The sequence below is a fragment of the Thermobia domestica genome, chromosome 10 (assembly GCF_964235325.1).
Source record: "Thermobia domestica chromosome 10, izTheDome1.hap1.1, whole genome shotgun sequence".
NCBI classification, from domain to species: Eukaryota; Metazoa; Arthropoda; class Insecta; order Zygentoma; family Lepismatidae; genus Thermobia; species Thermobia domestica.
Window position 1 is genome coordinate 103289548 of NC_137463.1, and position 17728 is coordinate 103307275.

At 38.6% G+C, this 17728-nt stretch overlaps 1 protein-coding gene across 1 annotated transcript in view; it reads left to right on the plus strand.

Annotated features, from left to right (window-relative positions):
* Positions 1–17728, plus strand: part of Cmtr1 (Cap methyltransferase 1) — a 97520-nt gene that overhangs the window by 61884 nt on the left and 17908 nt on the right. Inside the window, exons 11-12 of the mRNA XM_081728339.1 lie at positions 3429–3614; positions 13345–13541. Of these exons, the coding sequence (XP_081584465.1) occupies positions 3429–3614; positions 13345–13541 (383 nt within the window). The remainder of the gene's footprint in view (positions 1–3428; positions 3615–13344; positions 13542–17728) is intronic.

Sequence of the window (17728 nt, forward strand, 5' to 3'; positions counted from 1 at the left end):
GGTGGGAAGGAAATGGATCTGAGAATTCCGGAAATTTTACGTTCTTTTACGGGGAAGGAAATAAAAATCACCAGTTAGGAACAGGGTTTTTCGTTCACAGACGAATATTACCAGCAATTAAACGGGTTGAATTTGTTACTGACAGACTTTCTTTTATTACTCTTAAGGGACGGTGGTGTGATATTATTGTTTTAAATGTACATGCCCCAACTGAAGATAAAGATGACGATATAAAAGACAGTTTTTACGAAGAAGTGGAACGGATATTTGACCAACTTCCGCGATACCACATGAAGATTCTATTAGGGGTTTTCAATGCGAAGGTAGGACGAGAGGATATTTTCAAACCGATTATAGGGAACGAAAGTTTGCATAAGGAAAGTAATGACAACAGTGTTAGACTCGTGAACTTTGAACATCCAAAAACCTAATCGTGAAGAGTACAAAATTCCCACATCGCGACGTTCATAAATACACTTGGACATCACCAGACGGAAAAACACATAATCAAATTGATCACGTTTTAGTAGATAGAAGAAGACAATCTAGCATAATTGACGTCCGGTCGTTTAGAGGGGCTGATTGTGACACTGATCACTACCTGGTAGTAGCGATAATACGGGAGAGATTATCGTTGAATAAAGGTAATATTCAATGTCCGAAAACGGAGAGATTTAATTTAAAGAAATTAGAAGAGAGCCAGGTAAGAGAGGAATACCAGATTGAAGTTTCGAATAGATTCGCGGTTTTAGAAGACTCGGAGTGCACTAGTGTTGAGGATACTTGGATTGAAATTAGAGATAGCATTAAAAGTTCAGAAAAAGAAAAATTGGGACACGCGGAAATACGTAGGAACAAACCATGGTTCGACCAAGAATGCATTAAACTAGCAGAGAAGAGAAAACAGGCAAAATTACGGTGGCTACAAAATCCGAATGAAACAAGTACACAAAATTTCGCAGATATCAGGCGGGAAACTTCCAAAACTTTTAGAACAAAGAAACGGGATTTTTTGAAAGCTAAAATTAAGGAACTTGAAGATAATAGTAAAAATAAAAATATTCGGGACATGTATAAGGGGATCAGCGAATTTAAGAAAGGCTATCAACCTCGTGCTTATATATTAAAGAAATCTGACGGAACAGTTGTCACTGATACGGATAGCCTCTTAAATAGATGGAAAGATTTCTTTGACGATTTGCTGAACACGCAGCCAAAAACTAATGTGCGTGGAGAAAAGGAGATACACACCGCAGAACCGTATATTCCAGAACCCAATCGAATAGAAGTGGAAGCCGCTATAAAGAAATTGAAGAAACACAAATCTCCGGGTGTAGATGAAATTCCGGCTGAGTTAATTTTAGCTGGAGGCGAAAAATTGTGAAACAAGATACACAAACTCATTCTCCTTATCTGGAACAAGGAAGAATTGCCACAAGAGTGGAAAGAATCAATCATTGTTCCAATTCACAAGAAAGGCGACAAAACTGACTGTAATAATTATCGAGGCATTTCTCTTCTGTCAACATCCTATAAAATCCTTTCAAATATTCTGTTAGCAAGATTGACCCCATACGCAGATGAAATTATTGGAGATTATCAGTGCGGATTTAGATGAAATCGATCAACTATCGACCAAATATTTACCATTCGCCAAATACTCGAAAAGAAGTGGGAATACAATACCCCGGTGCATCAACTATTTATTGATTTTAGAAAGGCTTACGACTCGGTTAGGAGAGAAACATTATACAACGTTCTTACAGAACTTGGAATACCGAGAAAGCTAATTAGATTAATTAAGATATGTTTAAGTGAATCCCAAAGTAAAGTGCGGGTAGGAAAATTTTTGTCCACGAGCTTCCACGTCGAAAATGGCCTGAAACAAGGAGATGCGTTGTCGCCATTATTATTTAACTTTGTGCTGGAATACGCCATAAGGAAAATCAAAGATAGCAACCAGGGCCTACAGTTGAACGGTATTCACCAGGTGATGGCATATGCTGATGATGTAAATTTAATAGGGGATGATAGGAGAACAGTAGAAATAAATGCAGAGATCTTATTAAACGCTTGCAGGGACATGGGTTTAGAAGTAAATGCAGAGAAAACTAAATACATGGAAGTGCGTCGGGACCGTAATACGGCAAATTGTGGAGGCGTTAAAATATTAAATAATGCTTTTGATAAAGTGGATACTTTCAAATATTTAGGATCAATATTAACAGACGAAAATCATATTCACGAAGAAATTAAATGTCGACTAAAAGCAGGGAATTCGTGTTACTATTCGGTTCAAAATCTCTTGTCGTCGCGAATTCTGTCGAGGAATTTGAAGCTTAAAATATATAAAACGATAATCATGCCTGTTGTTCTGTATGGTTGTGAAACATGGTCGCTTACTCTGAGGGAAGAACATAGACTGAAAGTATTTGAGAACAGGGTCCTGAGAAGAATATTCGGACCCAAGAGGAACGAGAATGGGGAATGGCGGAAGCTTCATAACGAGGAACTACATAGTTTATACGGTTTACCCAACATTGTTAGGGTCGTCAAGTCTAGGAGGCTTAGGTGGGCAGGTCATGTAGCTAGAATGGAAGAAAGTAGAAACGCTTTCAAAGTCTTGACTGGTAGACCCATAGGAAAACGACCATTAGGAAGACCAAGGCGCAGATGGGAGGACAATATTAAGATGGATCTCGCAGAGATAGGAATACAAAGTAGAAACTGGATGCAATTAGCTAAGGATAGAAGTCAGTGGAGAGCTTTTGTGAACGCGGCACTGAACCTCCGGGTTCCATAGGCCATAGAGTTAGAGAGAGTATATATATATATATATATATATATATATATATATATATATATATATATATATATATATATATATATATATATATATATATATATATATATATATATATAACAGTAACTGACACGCATCTTGCACTATGGAACAAATCACGAAAACAATATAAAATCAAAATCCACTGTGTTCCCTCAATCACTCATAAAGGACAAGACATTGTACAACAAAGACAACTGCCATTACACAAAAATGCAACGAACAATAAAAGGCAGATAACATCGAACACCAGACTCACTCCCACTGCCGATCAGCGTCTGCAAATCATGCAATGTCTTCGGAGTCACCGGAACATACAGATTGCCAAATCCAAATTCTCTCCTCACCAAAGAACCATACCTTCTCACTCAAAATGAACCAAATTCACGGAGCTGTTCAAAAGCACATCTACACTGTTTAACAATAGTCAAACGAATAGGATGTTTAATGTGTGTGACTTTGATCAATATTCTATAATTTCTGAATGTAGATAAATAGCATTGTAAATTTATTCTATTTTTATTATTTGAAGTTGCTTTATTTTAAAAGAATTATTTTGGATAATATTTACTTCATTTCTTCTCAGGTATATTATATGTAAATGGAAAAGAGAAGATTGTGGTGACATATTTGACTATATGTATAATGTAAATTTGTGGCTGTGTAAAAATGGTGGACGTGGTTCAGACTCAGACATCGTAGAAGTTGTTCCCGTAGAAGTAATGCAAGCTGACCAGGAATTCTTCAATTATATTGTAGACTCGAACAACAGGTATTTTTTCTTCCATATATATGATTCCGTAAATTTATAAACTAGAAAATAGGAAAGTAGTAGAAAATACGTTTATTCGTTTCAGTATTTGGTAGATTCTTACGTTGACTTTGATGCTGCATCCTTTTACGGATAATATTTTCCAAAGTAAAAGTAATTTAATATCGAAATATCCCAAACCGGGTTAAATCCGACCGATTTTCAGAATGTTCTTAGCCAATGGAAACCCGTTCCGCCACCACCAGTTCTGTTCTGTCAGATTATCATTATAAACTGTCACCTGACATCTCAATTTCAAGTGCGACAAATTAGCATTAGAGTAGACGTAGGAATTTCATACGATTTCTCTACAAGTCTACCTAGGGCAGTGAGGGTACGGACTGTGGTATTGTAGACGTCGTTTTAACGGTTCGATTGCGTAGAAATGTGAGGCATCAGGATTCCTTACAGGAACGTCATAAAAAGTAATAATAGGGATGCCTTTTCCTGCTCCATGTCATGATAAAACCGAAGGGATTATCTGGATATGGCTTGATACTTTGTCTATGTGGATCTGCACCTGGTTCTTGTTGACTCAGTACAAACGAGGGATGTCTTTCCGATATAGTGGGATCGTGATGGATTCCTGAAAATAGGCAGCATTTACCTTTTTGTTCACTTGTCGTCGTAGCTGTATCATGACTCCATACGAAAAACTCACTGGCGGTAAAGCTCCATACGTGACCAAAGATATCAAAAAAATATCTGACAAAAGATATGTAAAAATATTAATAGTGAACACACCACATAGTTTTCTTATCTGTTTGTGTATAAAGTTGTATAATGATGTTTCTTCAACACATGTTTGACCCAAGGTAGGTCTACAAGGCGTTTATGATTTAAATTAAAAATGAAGTTAAAATTATCTGTGTAAGGACATTAAATAGAAGCTGTAAGGAAGTTTTGAGAGCCCTCGTCGGGGAATCCACCATCCTGGAACATGTTTCTAACCAACCAGACAAAATGCGAGCGAGTACCGTCTTACATAAATATCAGTTTGTGCGCCTCTTCCTATGCAGAAATCTTGGCAAGTTTGTAACATTTCTAAGTAATGCTCAGAGTTCTTGATATCTTGCAGTCAATATGGCTCAAAAATACAAGGTATAATGCACCTTTAGACTTGCTCTGTGTCGTTTCAAGCGTCTTTTTAACCTTATGACGCACACACGGACCCCAGGCTTCAGACTTGCTCTGTGTCGTCTCAAGCGTCTTTTTAACCTTATGACGCACACACGGACCCCAGGCTTCATCATTAATGTATATATTCTCTGTTTTCTATTTTTGTCTATGTCTCAGGACATCTTTTTTCAAAGTGTTCTCAATTCACTCATAACAATTTTCTTGTTTTACTCTCTTGTATTTAGAATTTATAATAGCATTTAAGAACCAAAACGTATTTAGCACACTTGGGGTCCGTGCGGACCCCATAGTTTTCCATGCACTCATATGGCGCTGACAGATGCATAAATGGAGAAATATATGTTGTCAGCAAGTAACATGAACGAGACAACGTAAAAGACCTGGTGAAGTAACATGTAAATCCATGGGTAAATAAAGGAAGGAACATAACCATGGACTATCACCTATCTCAACGAAGAGTTACTTCTTCAGAGAACAACAGTTGTTGCTACAATAAGAAAATGCAAAAGGAACATCCGTAGATAAATTATTGAAGTCCACGAGCGAACAGAAAATATGTCACTTTTGTGCTTTGATGGAGAGTTGACCCATGCGAACTGTCCCGAAGAAGAAAAGATCGGTCCTCCTATTGTCATCACTGCACCATGATAAAACTGTAGTTCCCGTAAAGAACAAACCAGATATCATCATTACGTATAACAAAACTAAGTCGGGTATGAATACAGTCCACCATGTGTGGAAGTTGGATACTTGGAAAACAAAGTGAGACTTAGGTTATGGTTTTCTTTTTCATTGTAATTGATTGAGTAAAAATTTCTTCGATGTAACTTTCGCAGTCGAAGCTCTCGCAATACGGTGCTATCAGAACTCAAAAAGAGAAACAATATTCCTAAAGGAACTTGGATGTGAATTGGAGGAATAGGAAATTCAGAGGTATTTAGAAAACCCTCAGTCCATACAAAGTAAAGTCAAAAAAGCTATTACTGTAATTCATATCGTGAAAGATATTGAAGGATGTTCTGGAACAACCCACGACAAAAGCAGAGATGAATTCTGTGTCGACGAGATAAGAACAGAGAAGTAAAAACACGATGTACTAATTGTAGTAATTCAGATTTCTAGAAACATTTGAAAAAACTTTGTAACATATGTTCTGGTGAATTCTGAAGTAAAGTATGTTACAGTACAATTCATGCAAAGAAAAGTGAAAATGTAGTAAACAGAAAATTTCACTAGAATGTATCGTAGTACACAAATGTTTCACTATATAAATACAGGGGTTGGACAAAAAATCTAAAACGTTTGCAAAAGTGTGAAAATCATACCTAGTATGGTGTGGGGCCTCCTTTTGCGTTCAAAACAGCTTTGATCCGACGTGGAATGGACGTATACACGCCTGAATCGTGGCTTGTGGAATTTTTTACCATTGTTCCTTCAAAACATGCTCCATTTTTTTAAGGGGTGGTAATGAGACCGAACACGCCTTTCTAACTCAGACCACAATGGCTCAATGATGTTCAGATCTGGTGATTGTGGAACCCAGGGGAGGTGTGATAGCTCCTGGTCATGCTTCTCAAACCATGATTTCACCGTTTTTGAAGCGTGACAGGGTGCCAAATCATCTTGGTAAATGTCATCACCATCAGGGAACAATATTTGGACCATGGGTAGAACCTGGTCCCCCAAAATGGCCTCATACGCCTTAGCATTCATCATTCCATGCAGGGCTATGATGGGACCTGCAGAAAACCACGATATTACTGCCCATACTGTAACAGAACCATCCCCATGCTTTACAGTTGGGAGCAGACAGTCTGTATCACAGGCCTGCGACGGTGTTCTCCATACGTAAACACGACCGGTTGTTGGAAACAAGATGAAGGTTAATTGATCAGACCACATTACATGTATCCACTGCTCATGAGTCCACGCATTGTGGTCCTTGAACCACTGGATACGCCTCTTCGCATTTACTGCTGTGACCAGGGGTTTGGCGATAGCGGCCCTGCCATGAATTTTCATTTTATGAAGTTCCCGTCGCACTGTTTTCGATGAAACCAGGTTCTGTAGGCCGGAATTGAGTTCAGATGTAATTTTCATTGCAGTGGTCTTCTTTCTAGCTGCTACAATCCGTTTTAATGCCCTCCGGTCCCTATCTGACAGGATTGTCTTTCGACCACTGTTGTGCTTTGCAGACGTCGTTTGCCCTTGAATTATGTATGCCCTCGTGCCGTATTCTGTGTGCCGAATTGTGTATGCTGACATTGGACACAGTGCCTTTCGATACCCCCACAATGTTCGCCACTGTTGCCACTGAAGCTCCAACCAGATGGGCACCAACGATCATGCCTCTTTGGAAGTCTGTCAGGTCGCCCATTTTACCGCGCTGCTTTCACACCACAACACTCACAGGTGAACTGGTTACTGCTGACGGAAGAGGAAGGTCCACATTGACACATTGAAAACAAAAAAACGATCGGCAACCGCAACACGTGTTGTACAGTGAAGGGCCAAATTTACGTGTCTTGTGTGAAGTGTTTTTAAATTTTGTGTCGATCCCCTGTATGTATATATATAATGTGTTTATATTAACTATCTTATAGTAAATAAAAGTAAACAACTGTGTTTAACAACTTAATAAAATAAAAGCTATTGAAAAGTGTACACTAGCTATATTATACAGGGTGAGCACAGAAACAGTACCTGATTTTAAAGTGCCATATAATTAACATTTAATTCAATATTTACATGAAATTTTGTGCAGAGCTCAGTAAACTCAAAGTATTTTCCCATCTACCTTTTCAGAATCCTAGTTCTGACCTAGAGCTAGAGGGTAGTAACATCGAAAATGGCGTTCACCCCACAGCAACGAAGCTGGTGCGTTTTACAATTTGCAAAAACAAGCAGTTCTGTGAGAGTGCAGCTTGATTTCAAACGACAATTTAATGCTGAATCACCCACACTCAAATCCAATGTGAAGTGGCATAGAACGTTTATTGAGACGGGGTGCATTTGTGATCAAAGAAAAGGACATTCAGGACGACGTCCAGTCTCCGAGGAAACTGTGGAGCGCGTAAGAGCAGCCTTCGTACACAGCCCACAGAAGTCTACACGTAAAGCTAGCAGAGAGTTGCAGATGCCACAAACAACAGTAAGCAAGATCTTACGCAAGCGTTTGCGGTGTTACCCGTACCGACTGCAGTTGGTTCAGAAGTTATACCCACAAGACAAGGTAAAGCGCCGTGAGTTCTGTGAGACTATGCAAAATTTCATGGAGGACGACGAAAACTTTCTGACGAAGATCATGTTCAGCGATGAGGCGACATTTCACTTAAGTGGAAAGGTGAATAGACACAATGTAAAGATATGGGGAACCCAGAATCCTCATGCAACTGTAAATGTGGAACGTGATTCACCGAAAATCAATGTTTTTTGTGCAGTATCAGAGTGTCGGGTGCACGGTCCGTTCTTTCAGGAACAAACAATTACAGTTGAAAGTTACTTAGCATTGCTACGTAACTGCTTGATTCCGCAACTTAGTAACAAGAACCTCCCAGACCGATAGATAGGGCGCTCTGTAGTCAATGATCAAGTTCTTTGCAAGTGGTCTCCAAGATCACCTGACCTCACTGTTTGTGACTTCTTTCTGTGGGGATTTGTGAAGGACAAAGTGTATGCACCTCCACTACCCGCAACTCTGAACGATCTCCAAGAACGCATCAATGATGCTGTCAACTCCATCACACCGGATATGCTTCACAACGTGTGGTTGGAGCTAGATTACCGCCTCGATATTCCCCGCGTTACAGGTGGCGCGCACATCGAGTGTTCGGGATTTCAATTATTGCTACAAAAACTTTTTGAGTTTATGTATCACTGTTCAAAATTTCAGCAAAATATTCCTTCGCATATTAAATTTACACTAATTTGAAACTTGGGACTGTTTCTGTGCTCACCCTGTAGATTGGGGTCCGCACGGACCTCAGATTGGAATTAACGTAAACTTTGAAAGACTGGCGTCATAAGGTTAAGAAATCCCTCATCTGGCCGATAATAACTTTTGTGGATGTTAACGAGCCAGCGAGCCCCCTACATGACATACAACTTCATTACTCCAAAGAATGTTGTCGAACATGTTAACATACTCTTTCTTCAACCAAGCATCGCTTTACGAAATTTCGCACATCTAAAGGTCACAGTCTTCTTCCAAAATCAGGATACTGAAATTATTATGCGACTTCGCGATGGGCATGGGTCAAATGGTAATTTATACACACATTCTAAGAATAGTCAGTAAGGAGTGGCCGCAGTAGCGTAGTAGTAATATACAAGTGTATGATTTTGATCTCGTCGCATTATATAGGCTCGGTAGTGAATTATGTATCTGGTTTCTTTAGGTTTGTATACTACCCCGTTTATTCAGGGCCATAGCTAAAGAGTGGCGCATAAACGAAAATGAAATTAAATTCCCACGGTTATGCCCTTTAGACTAAACATGACGGAGAAATATGAAAGTGAATGATAGTAGAAAAATTAGTGGAATATTAATGTTGGAGAAAACGGGAGAAGCCTGAGAGAACCCACAGACACGATGGTGTCCGTCACAAACTGACATGATGTGGAATCGAACAAGGAACCCTTGACACCAGAGTTAAGTGCTCTACCATTGAGCCACCGTACCCCTCAGCCTGGCACTAAAACACGTTAGGATTTTGCAAATAATGATTCTATTCTATATATTGTAATGATCCAACTGTAAGCAGCAGACATCGTACGTGTACATGCGCTTTTTTAAAACAAAAAAATAGCCATGCGTTTATATATATATATATATAGGGTGTTTCAAAACAACACCGATAACCTTTGGGAGGAGATTCCTGACACCAAGATAAGACAAAAAGTATAGACCATCCTGGGTGCACAAACGCTTCCTTTTCGAGATATAGGGTGCCGAAAACATTAAAAAAATGAACTTTAAAGATTCATAGCTCCAAAACTAAGGAGCCTACCGTAGTCGGGTCAAGACACTACTTGGGAACTAATATATGCACTATCCAAAAATACATGTTTCAGAATCCTAAGGTACTCACGCAGCGATTTTTATAGAGGCAATTTGGCTACTGGCATATAATTTGAAATAATCACCAACTACCTCTAAAAAAAAAAAAAAATTGTTGCGGACGTACCACAGATTCTGAAACATGAATATTTAGATAGGACAGATACTAGTTCTTAAATAAAGTCTTGACACGACTACGGCAGGTCCCATAATTAATGGAGCTATGGATCTTTAAAGCTCACTTTTTCATGTTTTTGACAGCCTATAATTCCGAAAGGAAGCATTTGTGCAAACAGGTTGATCTATACTTTTTGTCTTATCTTGGTGTCAGGAATCACCTCCCAAACGTTATCGGTGTTGTTTTGAAACGCCATATATATATAAACGAAATGTAAAAATGTTTGGCGGCTAACTCCTACACTGCTGGAACGATGTTGATGATTGATGATTTTTGGTACATGAATGGACCGTGGTCAAAGTTTTTATTACATTGTTGGTATTGCGATGAGGGCTGGAAAGGGATGTAAAAATAATCGGAAACGACCGATATTAGTGTGCAGTCCCTAGTTTCCTTAGTCGCTGAGATAAATACTTGATTTCGTTTAAGTCCAGATTGATCATTCATGAACATGAAGGTGAGATATGGGGAAGGAAAGGGTGTGTGTGATATGTAAAAATACTCGAAAACGATCAATATTAATGTCTGGTCCAGTGCTTTCCACCCTTAATGGCGCACCCTATTAGCGCACAAATTTTTACACGACACTCATCCACTGTTTTGCTTCACATGTCAGACTCTCCTGTATAGAATAATCCTTCATTGCTACACCACGTGAAATCCATTTGTAGGTATTCCTCATATTTTATTATACCCGCCTATACCGTTGCGGCCCATAGGGAAGACGGACCGCAGATCTATGGTTGCCATCCAAAGATGTAACCGGGATGGGGCGGTACTACGAAGTGAGGCCCCTTCCCTTATCCCACTCCGACACGTCAAATCGGCCACCTTGCGGGTAGCGTCATAGTCATGAAGCACCTGAATATCTTAATCGAACCGGTTAGCGCGGCGATGGTAATACGCTTGAGAGTTTTGGGTCGTACGAGAACGGCCAGCTCGCTTGAGGCGCGAGCCGACCATATACCCCTCCACGAGAGAGTGCAAGTTGTTACCCGGGGCCAGTTGCCTGAAAGGTCTCTTACGTACTCCCGAACCTGAGGGTTACGGGAGTATTTGAGACGCTTTAGATGGTGGGCAGCATCCAGGCCAGTGGCTCCGGAAACAACCTGCACATCAATAAGTGTCGCTTGAGACGGAGTGTAAGCGACAATGTCAGGTTTTCTAATTCCCTCTGAGGTTTGAATAAGGGGCACCCTAACCACCGTCCATCCCTGCTCCTTAAGATCCTCGCACAATACACCACAGATGACGTCGTGGCGCTTGATTCGAATTCCGTGAGTCCGTCCACAATTCTGGATGATATGGGCTGCTGTCTCACTGACTCCACAGTCGGCCCGGCAGTCGGTGGACATCCCATATCTCCTGGACCCACGCGAAGTTCGAATCCTACTCGGTAAACAGTTGACCCTCGTATGAAGAAAATCCACATAGTCTCTACCGGTAAGGCTTAATGCTCCACTCAAAGTGAGAGGAGCAGATGATGCAAGACTCCGGGAACACTCCCGAAGTTCGTAACCGTCGGTAGAGCCATGCAGCTTAAGGGCCATCTGTTTCCGAACTGCACGAGTATCCCTCACGCCCTGGCCGATAGCCTCAACTTGGCCACGTGCCCACTCAACCTCCCTTTGGATGGATGGAGAGAGGAAGGCAGCACGGAAAATCTCGAGCTGTGAGTTCTGGAGCTTGCTGAATCGCCTTAATTTCAGCACAGGAATGGTATACCTCAAAGAGGGGATACCAAGTCCACCCTCTCTTATTGGTGCATGGAAAAAGGCGTCGGAGACATCATGAGGCAGACAAAGCCATTGGCGCACCGCAGCACGCACTTGTCGATCAAGTGCTTCAAGGCGGCCTGTTGTTGTGCGTCCCAACACCAGTCCCAACACCAGTAGACCCGAGGCAATAGGAATTGGACCAACAACAGGATCCGCTGCTGCGGTTTCAGTGGCGCTTTCCAAAGGCGTTCAAGATGAAGCGCCAAAGAAGCCTTGGTCGTCTGGCGTCCCCTAGATGTAAATTGCACTCCCAAGTAGCACTCCTGTATAGAATAATCCTTCATTGCTACACCACGTGAAATCCATTTGTAGGTATTCCTCATTATAAGATTATAAGTCTTACTTCCGTCTTACATCGTCAAAACCAGAGAAGTAATGCTTGAATGAAAAGAAGAAAATGTACTATTATTTTATCAAGTTCTTTATTCATTTTATATTTTGAAATTATAACAATCAATTCCGCATACATTCCTCATCCATCCTTGTATGATCATGTTGAAATATTGATTTCTTGTTAAGGTTTTAAAGTAGACCATCGATTTAGTGAACCTCGAATCAAAGGACTTTGGATCTAACGTACAGAATTTTACTAGCGTAGCAAATGTAATTCAGATCCGGAAATATTGCCTTATTATGAGCATTTCAGGCAGTTTAGATATTTTATTAAAAATAAACGACATTCGATGTTAAAGCAACTGAAGCTTGAGGCTTTTTTTCTATTCTTGTAATTGGAGATGTAAGAAGTTCTTTGTTAATATGGTTTGTAAATTAAATATTTTGCATTTATATAACATAATTTCAAGTGTAATATACTATTTTCCATATTCTTCATAACACAATTCGCGATTTTACTCACACACTTTCGCCCCAGTTGGTTCATTAAATGTAGAGTTTACTGTATATCTTAATATCGTGTAAAGGATTCCTGAATTTCTAAATATTATTGTGCAGTTAACGAAAGTTTACGTTTGACAGATAGCTACACGTGCTATAAACAAAACGAAAGGGAGGCTTGTTAGCCAATCACTCTAGTATTCCTTCATGCTAGTTCTAGGCAACCAAAGCCATTGACATAGCTGTTTCTTGTGTTTGAGTGTTAAATTTTCTGTCAGATACACAAGCTCTATTACCTTCGTTATTTGGAAATCATACATTACGAATGGTTCTGTTACATTATTACGATTATAGCATTATAACATATTACATTTTATAAGTTTGTCGGTAGAATTGCTGTCTCTATTATTGCATAGATTTTGGTCACAGCAACCTCCAATGCATCACGTGCTCTATCCAACTGTCAGACGCCAGCGTTTTTAAACTACATGATATAGGAATATTTATTGTATCTTGCTTCACACGAAGGTTATCATAGGACTATGTAATAAGAAAATTGATACATTATTATTAACTTAATAATAAAACTGACCTTATATACAGGCATAAGGTCAGTTTTATTGTCACGTAACTACATTTATAGTATAAATACCTCTGGATATTAATTTGTTTTACATATATTATTATCTTTCCTTTCTTTAGTCTTGGGGAACGTCAGGTTTTAAATCTTACGAAAATAGCAGCATTTTGCAAAGACGAAACTTTAATTGAGCCAAAACAAGCAGAAATGAGAGAAGAATGTTTAAAATATTGGGATGTAGAAGACAGAGCTCGGACAGGTCCTCCGAGGATATCAGCAGAAACAAAATTTGAGTCACTTACATCTGGTATGGGAATAAGTAAGTGCCACTTTTTACATTGTTTTGCATATCGGGGAGTTTTATTAAAATGAAATACATTGTGTTCACGAAAGAACGTTCTGGTTTCAACTACTTCTCACCGTAATGGATTCAGCATACACTATCAGCAGCGGAAACTGTTCTGGTGCGTTTGCATTAGTAAGTTGTTCATGTTTGCTGCGGGGTCAGTTTCTAATATGATGTAGCAGGAGAAAGATTTTTGTTCCCATTTGAGGTATCTAAATTTATAATTACAGTGCATTGTAGGTTTAATGTGAGGTCCAGTAATAATAATAATAATAATAATAATAATAATAATAATAATAATAATAATAATAATAATAATAATAATAATAAACATTTAAAAAATAATATAAACAGATGGAATCGATAGTTTGTGGCAATTGGACGCGTGTGTAAAGGCAGAAATCTTGGTCACCGTTGTGTATTCGCTGAGGGCGTGGAAAGAGTGCGTGAGGCGTTTAAGTAAAGTTCCCATAAGCCAGTGGCAAAAACGGCAGAGAATCAGACATGCCAAAAGAGAGTGTGAAAAGTGTTGTGTAAGAAGTCGTACCTTAACCGTACATGCTGCAATTGCTGAAACCACTTACAGCGTCAGACAAAATTAAGAGATATGAGCCGTGCGAGGAAATACATTGAAAATGAAATTAGATAGTTGTATGGAAACAGTGATCTTGTGCGATGAGGCCACATTGCACATGCATTTCTTTCTTTCGGGATTTTTCAAAGACAGCGTTTATGCCAATATCAATTCAGCAACTTCTATATCGAATAACGCATTCAGTGCAGGCCATTACAATGGACATATGACATATTACACAACATCTGGAATGAGTTGGATTACCTTGTAGATGTGTCTTGTGACCCAGAGAGTATTGAAGAATTGTAGATTTATACCTCACACATCATAAACTTTTCGCTGCTGACGATGTATACTGAATCCATGTAACGTAAATGGTAATTTTCTTTTAAACTTAAGAAACCGGGCTTTTTAAAAAATACATCGTACATTATTATTAAATTGCTAATTAGTGTGATTATTGAATTTCGAGATAGTAATTCAGTGTTATATAAAATTTAACCTCCATTAAAAGAATAACTCGAACTATATTTTATTGTCTTTGTACGTAGCTTTACTTTAACCCTTTATTTGGCCATGTTGCTTACAAGTAACATCGCTTTCTATTGCGTTATACGCACGAATGATAACTTAAGTGATCGTTTTATTAGCATTATTGCTTTCATACAATATTCATATACGTGATTTGTGGATCATATGTTTATATAGTTGTAATCTTCGTCAACAGGCGCAATCAAACTCAGTACTGAAGAACTTTATCTCCCGAGTTCTGCGAAAGCTTGTGGTTATTTGGTCTGTAGGAAGATATTTCAACAAAACTGGAGCTACAGTAATTACTCCTTCTGAGAAATATTCGTAATTATAATTGACCATATTACGGCCAGTGTTACTCACTCGCAACACATGATATTATGACAATGTTGTTAGGAAATAAATATTCTGTATTTTGTATCCAAAATTCGAAAATACATTAAAAAGTACGAAATCATGATCAGAAAGATGTGTTTCAATCATAAAAACAAACCGAAATGTTTTAACTAGAACTGGTCAATGCTTGCGAATTAAAGGTTTAATACATGATAAACTAAATCCAATGTATATGCTAATGTATTTGTATTTAATGCATTATAGTTCCCTCCTCCGTATGCCAGCAGATGGGTTTTTAGTCGGTGCTTAAAGAGTAAAAAGACCAAAGTACTGAAAACTGGCGCAAAGAGGAGATCACTTGTCTAACAAGTCGGAAGTCGGGATTCGAGTCTCCACCATTTCAGTGATCTGATTTTTAATTTTGCGTGAACTTCAGTCTGTGGTTTTCCGTGCCATCACGAAATCAGTGGAACCTGGCCTAACCAATTCTTGAATGAGTAGTCATTGAGAGTCAGTATTATCGTCGAGCTCCTTCGCGGCTAAGCGGTTAGCGTACGCGCCTTTGGCGTGGGAGACCCGGGTTCGATTCCCGGCGGGAGTTCATGTGGTTCGGATTCCACGTTAATCAGTAGGTCCACGTCTCATATAGCCTCGTTGCTGAAAGGGACGCTAAACTAAAATCAACTCAACTCAGTATTATCGTCCGTCGTAAGGACAGTTGGGAATACCTTAAATGAACGAAGTAGCGATCAAGGAAACCAGCAGTGGACAGGTTAAGCATGACGTATTTCCGCCACTACTTGATGTTCATTTGTTTCCGGTGGATTTCAAAGACGTGAGCAGCATATGGAACTTACAATGGTTATGTTTTGCATTGGCTTGTAAATATAATGAAAGAGAGAATTTTTAATTTTTGTCTTAAGTTTCTGAAAGTGGAAACACTAAAGAACAAATAGATAAGACAATTAAGGGGGGAGGATATTTACATGAAAATGAAGTGAAACATACACCGGCCTATGCTTTCTTTACCTAACAGAAGTATTGTTTGGAACCGTAGATGCAAATTTTAGATACTTACACTCAGATTGGGAGTGAAAGTGACTAAAGCTGTTAACTCATCCATAAACGGCAATGGAACTCGTGAAATTGACTACACATTCATCAATGTAAAATCGACTGTTAATTATCTTAAATAATTCGAAGCTCTGTGGCAGGAAGTTTTTTAGTTTAAACTCAAGTAGTTGTAATAGTGGGAAGGTCGATGTACTGACCACACATCACCCCAAATAGACAAGGCGCTAGCTTACATTGAGCATGCAAAATTTCACCGGAGCTACTGTTTCTTCTATCCTGTTCCTCATAGTCCTCATTTCGACTCACCCCTGTTTTAAAAGCTGTCTATTAGCATCGATGGTAATATAATGTTGGGTACAAGCGTGCGAGAAAGATGCAGAGAGACTGAGAATATATGTATTCTCTCGCTGTAATTCTATCTGGATACAAGGATGTAGCACTTGGTAAGAAAGGTTGGTGTTCAGTTTTTTTTTTTTTTTTTTTTAAACATGACTGCACGTCGTCATCAGTGATTTCGTTACTCTACACTTTGCAAACATTTGAAGAGTAAAGACGCAGTGTACAATCTACATTGCGGTTGAAATTCGAATAATGCGCTGTCTTCTGTTTGGCCTTAATGTAACCTCCTGTTAAAATTGTTAGATATCTATGTAGATTTCCTGCAGATGTAGTAATCCTTTGTGCCCAAGTTAATATGATGCTCTTTCCCTATTATGTTTCAATAAAATTGCAGTGTTTCACCCCTTATATTAGTAATACATCAAAATTTGTCAATATTTAGAATATAAACACATATACGGTATTCACTTCCTTAGGGTTAAAATATGGAATATCATTTGGAGTTGAAACTTCCATTTTCTTGTATTTTCCTTCAGATAATTTCGGACAAGACTTTAGCCTGCTACCTAGGAATCTTTTGTTAGGTTCTTGTATTTCATTTTATCCGTACTTCAGATACAGCAGTACGTATGTAGTATGACCTCAATTTAAGCACCATTACATACTAAAAACTGTACATGTAAAGTTTGTACTTTATACTACGATTTTTTAAAATGCACTGGTATGAGTAATTTTTCATAGATTCGAATCTGTTGATTTTCTACTTCGACAGAGTAGCACAAGTATAGAAAATAAAAAGTAAATTACTTACTTTGATGCTCTGTAACAGCTATGTTAACTTTTGTAAGTGCAGTACGACAGAAAAGCAAACTGTGCTGTTAGGTTTAACTGGCTTATTTTACATCTTATATATGTAATGAGTTTCAACTAAGAGCAAATCATGTTCGTAGGTTTTTCTCAGTTTTCTCCCAATCTTCGTATTGTTATCATAATTAACAGTTAGTCATTTAATTAATTAATGGTTCATGGTAAATTTTTGTCCAAGATCAGAGATTAGACAATACTGCCTTGTAAAAGTAGTTTAGTTAATTCCTTATGAAAGTATCTGTTAGTACAGTAAATCCCTCTTTCCGTTTTTTCTTGCTTCTTCCACAAATATTACCCATATTTGTATTCCATTAATATGCTTTTAAAATCGTTGTGAAGATATAATATTAATTAAAAATGTCAGACCCAATTGGATCTTTTCAAAAGTTCGTGTACTTGTACATATATATATCAAAAAAAGAAAGAAGAATAAAAGCTA